Genomic DNA, 10207 nt, shown 5'->3' on the forward strand with positions numbered 1-10207 from the left:
AAAAGGTTCAAGGAAGAGTGTGTGACAGATATGAACTAGCACACATTTATGAAGCAACAATTTTTAAAATAAAGTGTCATGCAATGTGATCTTCTCATTTTTTGTTGCACTAGGACATGTCTGAGCCTCTCTCTGGAGACCCTAGAAGAAAATCACAGCAGGAAATGATAAGAAAACAAACACTAACAAATCCATCTCTTCCCAATGTAACTCAATTTGATTAAAACATAATTGGCAGGAGCAGCTACAGTAGTCCTCTGTGTGTGTGTGTGTGTGTGTGTGTGTGTGTGTGTGTGTGTGTGTGTGTGTGTGTGTGTGTGTGTGTGTGCGTGCGTGTGCGTGCGTGTGTGTGTGTACTGTATGCTGTGTGTGGGGAGGACATTCATAACATCTGTGGTTTAGAACAAACATCCATGGACGTAGGGAGCTCTGAAAGTGGTGTTGTGTGTCTGTTTTAGTCATCCCAGAGACAACTGGTATTCCAGAACTTGGCTTCCACAGTAAACCCAAGAGTAAAGATGTACCACAACACTTCACGAAACATGTTGGACAACATGTTCAACAACAACTACCCTGCAGACATTACGAGACGGCCTGCTTTTCACTTCTCTTTATACGAGTATCTTATGTCTTTCTCGGTGGTGAACAGTTTTCTTAATACTGCATGGTTTTTGAGGAGATACACTGCGTCTTTTAGGGGAAATATGAATGTGTGTGTGTGTGTGCGTATGTGTGTGTGTAGTCGTGCGTGCATGTGTGCGTGTGTTTGTGTGGTGTATGGTAGTTACCTTTAACTTACAGAGTCCGGAGTGGGTTGGTTCACACACCTGGCACACGCCATCGTAGATTGCTAGCACCTTAGGCTCACTGTACTGAGATACAACACTGTAGCTAACCAATACTCAAAACACTAGTGTTAACCAGTTCAAGACATTCATATCATACAGGAGGGCTTCCTTGTCTTGAGCTAGGTTAGGATGGTCAAACGCTTTGGGGGTTTAGCTAAGTAAATCATTTAATATGATTTCAGAAGTTTGAAGCTCACATGCTGTAAAAAAAAAAGTWACAATTTGAAACTCACGCTTATGTACACTTGTACATTTTCACAGCATCCAATACAAATATACCTCACATTCCTAAGGGACGGGTGACTCAAACTCCCCTAAACCTTGTAGATTAATGGCAGAGCCTGGACTAAGGTAGGTAATATTGGGCTCATCTTCTAAGCCCACTTACCCAGGCTCACATAATCCAGACAGACCTGACTTTGGGCTAACCTTGGGGGATGTGGAGAGAAGCCCCACGGCTCTGTCTCCTACATTGAGATTTATGCTAATGTCTTCTAATACAGCAGTAAACAAACAGCGATCCCAAACCACTCGGGGACATGCTGGAACATGATATATAGGCTGTATACGAGGCAAGGAGAAGGTCAGGAACAGGGCAAAGCGGAAAGACTTCAAGTTGACTTTGAAAAAGTGAGCCATAATCACAGGTTCTTGCAAGGAGATGAGGTGACTTTCCATGTGCTTTAGTAAAACGAATTAGTTCACTGTACATAACTTTACCTTGACTTCCCAGCGAGTGTAGGGTTTGTCATCCACCATAAAGTCTACAGCGTTGATAGTCATCATGCTGTTCAGTGAGGGGACGGAACAAAGCCTTGGAGCTCAGGAAGGTAGCTCTGGTCCTCTGCTTCTCTCCTGGAACCCGTTCGTCATTCAGGTTCTAGAGGAGATAGATAGATAGATAGATAGATAGATAGATAGATAGATAGATCACCATCAGAGCATGTGAAAACTGTGTGGCTAACGTGTAATTACAATGTTGATAGTGACTGAACCCCAGTCCTGTAGAGCGGTAGTTTGTTAGACCAGCACACTATCACAGCTTATTGTGAAATAGACACAAATTAAATTTGTGACAGGCACACGGAAACGTGTTTCAAGTGTATTACACAATTTTCATCACAACGCATTTCGTGTGTATTACACAATTTTCTTTCTTCATAACGCATTGGTGTACATTAAACAAATTACATTTTTTGTGTGGCTAATGTTAGGTAGTCTAGCTAGGTGGCTAATGTTGGCTAGGCTAGGGGTTAAGGGTTGGGGGTTACGGTTAGGGGGTAAGGTTAGTTAACATGCTAAGTAGTTAACAGGTTAGGTTTAGGAGTCAGGATAAAGTGTTAAGGTTAGGGGAAGGGTTAGCTAACATACTAAGTAGTTGCAAAGTAGCTCAAAAGTAGTAAGTAGTTGCAAAAATGCTAACGTGCTAAATGCTAAAGTTTTCCGCGATCAGATTTGAACACACAATCTTTGGGTTMCGAGACATTCACGTTATATGCCAACCCATCCTCCCTGACCAACCTCCCTCCTATTGTTTCTGTTTTAAGTAACCTACTGTCTTTATCTGTGATTGGAATGCACTGTATACAAAATCGTATACTGCACAGGAAAAAATATACTTTTGGAGATTGGAGTCCTGTTGTGAACTAGCAGTTTCCCAGTCGGTCTGAGGGATGATTATAAGGCCTACTGCAATGAGCCCTCCTCCTATGATCGGAAAAGGGAATCTAGAGCATCATAGTTTTGCTGAACTCCTTCAATTAAAAAATACTGGTTTGGATCCTCAGAGAGATTTCAGCATCTTGTCTGTTTTTTTCTGTGTTCCCCACTCTGTTTATTAATACGGCAACACTTTGGGGTATGTCCTTGTATGACCGTGACCATTGTCTGAGTTKTTTCTCTCACCACCAGTCGTGTGAGGTGGCAGCCCAGGCTGGGAGAGTCGATGAAGCCGAGGCCGAAGACCCGGACGCTGCGACAGTCGAACGCTCTGATGTCACACAGACCACTGTCCTCCAGGTCTGTCAACTCCACAGGCTGACCTGAGGATGGACGAGAGAGGGATGAGAGGGGAGAGGAGAAGAGCGATAGATCATCAGACAGGAGGAAAGGAGGAGTGGAATATGTTTAAGCGAGGAAGCTCCAAATAGAAAGAGTCAATATGCAAGTCTAGCGCAATACAAGCCCACTCGCTGACAAACCAAAATGGAAGATTCACCAATTCAAGGGTACTCATGTATGCATAACGTATGACGTGACAAAATGGCACGTTGTCCTTGACTACAACACAGTTAGTAAATTCACAGAGACGGTCGCAATAAATACATCAACAGCCAGACACAAAGTCATAGCATTGGGAGGTCATGTTCAAGTACATTGTCATGAAGCAGCGAACTGTTTTATAATAGCTGCCAGAATGAGTTTAACATTTGGAAAGAGTCACTTTGACTCTGTCTGCATAAAGTACAGTACTAGTATGTCTGCCTCCTTTGATTCTAGTTCGATTCTACGTTCTACAGAAAACAATGCCATAAGTGATATTAAACTCAGTGGCATTTGCTTGAATAAGGTAAGACGCTGTCCCCACAGCATAACAACAATCAATCAACACAAAAGAGGAGACAATCCCCCTTCAATGTCCCCTCCCTGATCTGTGCTGTGGCCCAGGGGGAGACTTGATGCTCGCCTGTGATCAGTTGAGCTATTAGCTGGATTTATTGGCGTGCCCTGCCGTGTTCCCCAAGGACCCTGATCCCAGATCAGCTACTATAAATCACACAACACACAGAGAGAGGTCACGGATGGATGCCCGGACCTCTTCCTGGTAATAAACCGCATCCTACTATCTCCCATCTCTCAATCAGGGTCTGTGTTCACAAAGCATACCAGAGGCAGGAGTACTGATCTAGGGCCAGTTTTGTCTTTTGGATTATAATTATATGGACCATAGGGACCTGATCCTAAATCAGCACGCCTTTGTGGATGTGGATTAGGATTACTCACTGTATCCAACATTAAAAATAACTTTAGAGTGCAGTCGTCTAATGTTGTAGACTTAACAATAAAATGACCAATAAGCTGATGAAATCCAATTTTAAGATAAGCTGTTTAGACACCAAATTATGCCCAACCTCTGAGCAGCTTGCAAGTGAACACTCACTGATAGCCAGACTGCAGTCGTAGAAGCTGTGGCCAGGATAGCATTGACAACCCCACTCAGTGCACTGGCCGTTCCCGTTGCAGAAGTTGGGGTACCGTCCCAACGATCCCCTCAACCCCCTCCATCCCGGCCCTGGCCATGGACTCCCCCAGCTCCAGGGCCCTCTGGGTCCGGTCCTCCAATAGCCTCCTCTCACACTCGTTCTCCAGGTAGGGCACCAGAGCCTCCTCCCAGGCCAGGTCATCCTATAACATCAAGTTCAAGAAAGTTCAAGTTTAACTGCACTCACATTGCAGTCAATGGAAACGGAAATCCATGAGCATACTGTACAACTGGCTTGACAAAACGGCAGACAAGACCTATACGAACAAGTTACAAAATCAACAACGGTAGTGTCCGAAACGGCACCATATTTCCTAGCCCTATGGGCTCTGGTCAAAAGTAGTGAACTATATAGGGAATAGGGCGTCATTTCAGACGCAGCCACAGACAGAAATACCTTGAGCTGCAGGTCCAGCATGCACAGGTCCACTGCCTCATCCAGTCTCCGGCCCAGCAGCCCTCTACACACTGTCCCCACCGTGGAGTTCCCCAGGGCTAGCTGGCACACCTCCGGGGCCTTGACCGAGCAAAGCCCACTTGGTGTGGGCCACACAGGCTGGGCCGCTGGTCGCTCTGCAGACAGGTGGTGGTCCTCAGGGAAGAAATAGGATAAACCTGCCTCTTTGTCTTGGGCCTGTTGTCGTCTACGGCAACCAGGAAGTCGCTTCTGAGCTCCCTGTCAATCTCTCTCTCACTCTTATCCCCGTGGTCCCCAAACCCACCATAGTCCACCATCTGGGAACTAAGCTGTTTGTGTATCTCCATAGGTAGACCTGGGACGTTCAGGATGGACACTCCCTGGTGGTCACTTTGTTCTGGCTCAGCGCTCCTAATGTACTCAGAGGTAGTGTCCACCCAGGGGAAGACAGAGGTGTCATCCACGTTGTCGTGAGACTGGCACTGGTGCTGGGGCGACGAGGGGTTAAAGTTATAGTGGCCATCGCCGGTGTGGCCCGTGGCGAAATGCAGAGACATGCTGTAGCCCTCCTGACACCGGCAGAAAGGCCGTAGTTCCTCCACCTCCATTACAGGGGGCATGGTGTCAAATWAGCTCTCCCCCGCGGCTAGCCTGACACAAAGAAGAAACAGAGGGATATGGATCAGACAACGAGCTATCTCATCAGACTCTGAATTAGAGTAAGCCTTGGGGATAACACAGGATTTGATAAAGGATTTKTTTTCTCATGCCAGCTAAAATAGAAAAGGTAACCCAAGGTTATTACGGAACAACAATTCACTTACAAACTAAATGACCAAAAGGAAKGGGGTGGGGGGATGTACACTGAACAGTTACAAGCTCAGGGGACCCCTCTCAGATCTATATAGAATCATTAATAGTTACCTCCATTCCTGCACAAAGCGTTCTTGTTCAGTGCTCCCATAGGTGGTGCCATCAGGTCCATGGAAGTCGTTGTGACCGTTCCGGTCGAACGTCCCACAGAGTCCCGTGGTACTGCTGTAGTCCACACTGGGAGCTCTGATTGACAGGCTCATCCCCCAATCACTGACGTCCGCCCTCTCAAAGGCCCCAGATGGAAAGATCAACTACAAAAAGAATAAAAAGGGATAATAGCATCTGCTAAATGGAATATATTATTAAATATTATAAAAGTAAGAGTTAACCTTTATTTCACCCGGACGCCAATTCTAACAGATCTTAATGCAAAGTGCATATTACAAGAAAAGAGTTCCCTCATAGTTTTCTTGTGTGGATCAGTGTAGTACATAGAGGAACCCATCAAAACAACAACATCAATCTCCAAATATTTCTATCTGGAGAACTAGTGTTGGACATTACATTACATCCATCGTAAAGTGTTGCAGATCGCCCCGAGCAGATAGGTGTTTTTCCATGACTTGTAAAAGTCGTTTCAGTCAATATTGGGCTCAGTGGGCTCACAAACTCACACATCCCCAAACCTGTCTAGACAGTGAGGGAGGAAACAGCCCATAAAAGTGGTGGTAATGACTTTATTAAAAAGCATGAGCTGACGCATACCCCAAAAAATGCTTGTAGAGGTGCTGACTACCCGAGAAAAAACTGTACAAAAAGAAAGTCACACAAGCTATATATGCTCCCAACAATTGAATGGGTAAACCTACTTGGTAAAAGTAATCACTTTAAATGAACCAATACCTACTGTGATTTTCTTCCCCTGGTGAGATTCATGGATCTTGATCCGATACTGACTAGAGCCGCTGGTCCCTTTGGACCCTCTGTTATATCCTCCCAGGTTCTTCAGAGAGAGCTGGGGCCTGGTCTCCTGAGTCTGACCGTTACACATGTCCAGCATGACCACCTTAAGAGCCACAAAATAAAAATAGGTAATTGACTGTATTGTGTTATCCTTATAGTTTTCTACTGTTTTTACAAGCTGTATATGTATATATGCATTTCTTTAACCCTAAAAGCGGCAACTTATTTTTAGCATGTTTTTACCGCAAATTGGTAATGATTGCAAAGAGGCACTGTCTGTCAAGCAGTACCACTTTCTATTTTATTAACCTTTCGTAACACAAGTAAATGGTTTAAATTCTCCACAATAAGCATATATCAAAAAAATGGTCATACATTTACAGTCAAATATAATATTTCAAAATATAAGTCTTTGTATGTTTTAAGAGATATTTGGATCAATTTCATCCATTGCCACTTGTTATGAACATTTGTTTGTTATTCATTCAAAGTGTTATGTTTCTGTGGTCCTCAAAGGCTGACAAATTGGCGATTGAGCCACCAATATGGGTGATATAGGCGATATGGGCGCCGGTACCATCAGACTTTTATCTCTATGGGCTATCAACTCAGTTCAATTTGCATATCAAAGATGAGACTCTCAAATCGGTATAGAGATATTGAATGAAAGCTAATTTATGTTTTTATTTATGCTGGCTGCCACACTCTCCCGAGATCCAAATCAGGGGTGGCTCCATATCTATATCTTTTCGGGGTACATACACCTACCTCCGTGCCAAATTTGGTGCTTTTAGTTTATTATTGAGTCGACATTTACATTTGATTTTGTAAATAGGGATCTTTTAGCCTATAGTTTGTTAAAGGCAGAGGTTGATGGGAAATTTTATCAAGCAGTCCAGTCTCTTTACAAAGTGCCAATTGCTTGTGTGCGTGTTATTGAATATCGTACAGATTGGTTTCCCACACCCTCGGGTGTAAACAAGGAGACACCTTATCGCCGACTTTGTTTGCTTTGTTTAAAAATGATTTGGCAAAAGAAATTGAACAGTTAAATATTGGAGTYAGATYMGATGATGAAATGCTTTAGTATCCTGAACAAGTCGTGCAGAACGTGTTATTATGTGCAGTCAGTAGGTGTGAAAGATGGAGACTCATGATCAACCAGACAAAAACACGGATAATGACTTTTAGAAAACCAGGTACTAAGAGAAGTGTTTTTCAGTTTTGTTTTGGTGAAGATATTGAGTTTACTAGCATTTATAAATATTTGGGTCWTCTTATTGATGAGCATATTACCTTTCTATATGGAACATCTGCCCTGGACGACTCAGGAAGTAGAGCTCAAAGATCTTGGTTATGCTACGTATTCCCAACTGTATCAGGCATGCGTGTGTCCTGTTCTGGACTATTCAGCAGGAGTGTGGGGTGCTACGAGGTATTTAAAAGAAAGAACATGTTCATAACATAACATAACATTACTTTTTAGATGTCCAAAAGTTTGCACCTCTGCTTGCAATAACTAAGGACATGGGCTGGGAACCCTGTGAGGTGAGATGGAAGGCGTGTATGGTGATACTTCGGAATAGACTGTTGGATACGCCAACTGCCAGAAACGTTTTTCAATGGGATCTTTCCATAGGGGGAGCCTGAGCAACTGAAATGTCTGACCTTCTTCAACAGTCTGACTGTGAACGTCTGTATGAAAACCAAATTAAGGGAGACATTAAAAAAACAACTGTTGATGCAATATGAAAACAATTGGGTGGAGGAGATTAATCATAAACCCAAACTGAGAAACTTTTGTTTGATTTAGGGTTCATTCGTGTGTGAGGGATATATTATGTATAACCTACCTAAAAACAAGAGATCACTATGTGTAAAATCAGGGATATTGCCTCTGTGTATTGAAACAGGTCAGATCAGGGATATTGCCTCTGCGTATTGAAACAGGTCAGATCAGGGATATTGCCTCTGCGTATTGAAACAGGTAAGATCAGGGAAATTGCCTCTGCGTATTGAAACAGGTAAGATCAGGGATTTTGCCTCTGCGTATAGAAACAGGTAAGATCAGGGATATTTCCTCTGCGTATTGAAACAGGTAAGATCAGGGATATTGCCTCTACGTATTGAAACAGGTAAGATCAGGGATATTGCCTCTGCGTATTGAAACAGGTAAGATCAGGGATATTGCCTCTCGCGTATTGAAACAGGTAAGATCCGAGATTTTGCCTCTGCGTATTGAAACAGGTCAGATCAGGGATATTGCCTCTGCGTATTTTAAACAGGTAAAATCAGTATATTGCCTCTGCGTATTGAAACAGGTCAGATCAGGGATATTGCCTCTGCGTATTGAAACAGGTCAGATCAGGGATATTGCCTCTGCGTATTGAAACAGGTCAGATCAGGGATATTGCCTCTGCGTATTGCAAACATTTTTAACATATTTATCTCTGAGTAGTGGGTGTTTTTTGCAATGTTTTCAAGTACCAGCTTTGACCAAACTCTCACGTAGTGAGCTGTGAGAGGATAGTTAATCATAATAATTACAGTAAAGAACTTAATCAGTTAGCAGGAGGTGGAGTGGTGATTTAAATAGCTCTTCTTGATCATTAAAATCGCCCAAATCAAGTAATGTGGGGGGAAAAAAGTGATGCATAGTAAATGAGATTTTTTTGGGAAACACACTGTATTTCAATGTACAGGAAGGTCTAATGGGGGGAAAGAATGGGAACGTGAAATGTGAAGTGGGTACTCGTCTCCAAGTCTGTGTGTAACACTATAATATATAATAATAATATAGGCAATTTAGCAGATGCTTTTATCCAAAGTGACGTAAATCGTAAATCCAAAGGGATTTACATATGGGTGGTCCTGGGAATCTAACAAGCGACACGCTTTACCAACTGAGCAACAGAGGACACAGCATGCTAACCACCATGCCCCAGTTACCTACCTGCCATCCAATGTGATGATGTGTGGATCAGTCAGAGAGTAGCAGCTTGCAGTGGGGACATCTTGTACTGTGACCTGTAGGGGTATGAGGAACAAAGCTTAGCGTGACCCACTCTGGTCCTGCTGATTAAAGTGTCGGCAACAGCACAGGGCTTTCGTGTGTGTGTGTGAGTGTGGTGTGTGTCTGTGTGTCTGAAAAACAGGCAAACACTAAACACAGGTGTGGCTAGCCTGATTGCGTGACTGAGTGACGACACAACAAAGGGGAAGTTGGAAGTGTAGGAGGACACAACGTTTTTGCTACATGAGTAATGTTCAGACTTAGTTTAAAGGAAAGAGTGGACGCTCACGTAGAAAAGCAGTGTGAGTGATTTGTCGTTGGTTCATAACAGTCTTCTCTTGAACCATGTAAACACTGTGGTGCTWTGTCATGCAGACAGTTACTGCAGTTCTGTTAGTGTCATAAGCAGCTCTTCTGAGGCTTATATCTACATTATCTCTCTCTCGGARCTTGAGTGGGGTGGGGCGYTAGCCCATCCGGAGGMGTGGTTTCGTAGAGAAGAGAATTAGAATATTCTAAAGTTCTAATTGCATTCTGGTGTTCTAATGTTGTAATTATATTTATATGGGTCTCCAGGTCAGACCTTGAGGGGGTGTAGGGGTGTATCCCCTCCAGAGGTGCGTCAGAGTGTGGCGTGGCGCTGAGGAGGCTGGGGCGGTTGCCGTCGCGGGTGAAGTCTGTGACGGCGGTGAGGGTGATACTGGCCCAGGCACACCCCTGGCAGTAGGCTGCAGCTCCACCTGGCASGTGGACAGGGCCATGTTGAGGGCCTCCACGCTGGGATCCAGGCTGTCTGGAAGGGCAACAGGACACATAACAGTGTCTGCTTAGTACATACCCCCATAGAGCTGCAAGACAAGACACGCCTGCGTATGAAATCAACCCCT

General features: G+C 43.9%; 1 protein-coding gene across 1 annotated transcript; it reads right to left on the reverse strand.

Moving 5' to 3' along the window:
• Positions 1 to 1561: 1561 nt before the first annotated feature.
• On the reverse strand, positions 1562 to 6404 carry LOC111971100 (von Willebrand factor D and EGF domain-containing protein-like). Its single transcript, XM_023997895.2, has 5 exons — positions 6252 to 6404; positions 5453 to 5655; positions 4508 to 5179; positions 2754 to 2890; positions 1562 to 1728 (listed from the first exon to the last, which is right to left on the reverse strand). Exons 1-3 carry the CDS (start codon positions 6402 to 6404, stop codon positions 4606 to 4608), a joined length of 930 nt encoding a protein of 309 aa, XP_023853663.1. The 3' UTR covers positions 1562 to 1728; positions 2754 to 2890; positions 4508 to 4605.
• Between the last annotated feature and the right edge of the window lie 3803 nt (positions 6405 to 10207).

The sequence above is a fragment of the Salvelinus sp. IW2-2015 genome, linkage group LG12 (assembly GCF_002910315.2).
Source record: "Salvelinus sp. IW2-2015 linkage group LG12, ASM291031v2, whole genome shotgun sequence".
Lineage (NCBI taxonomy): Eukaryota > Metazoa > Chordata > Actinopteri > Salmoniformes > Salmonidae > Salvelinus > Salvelinus sp. IW2-2015.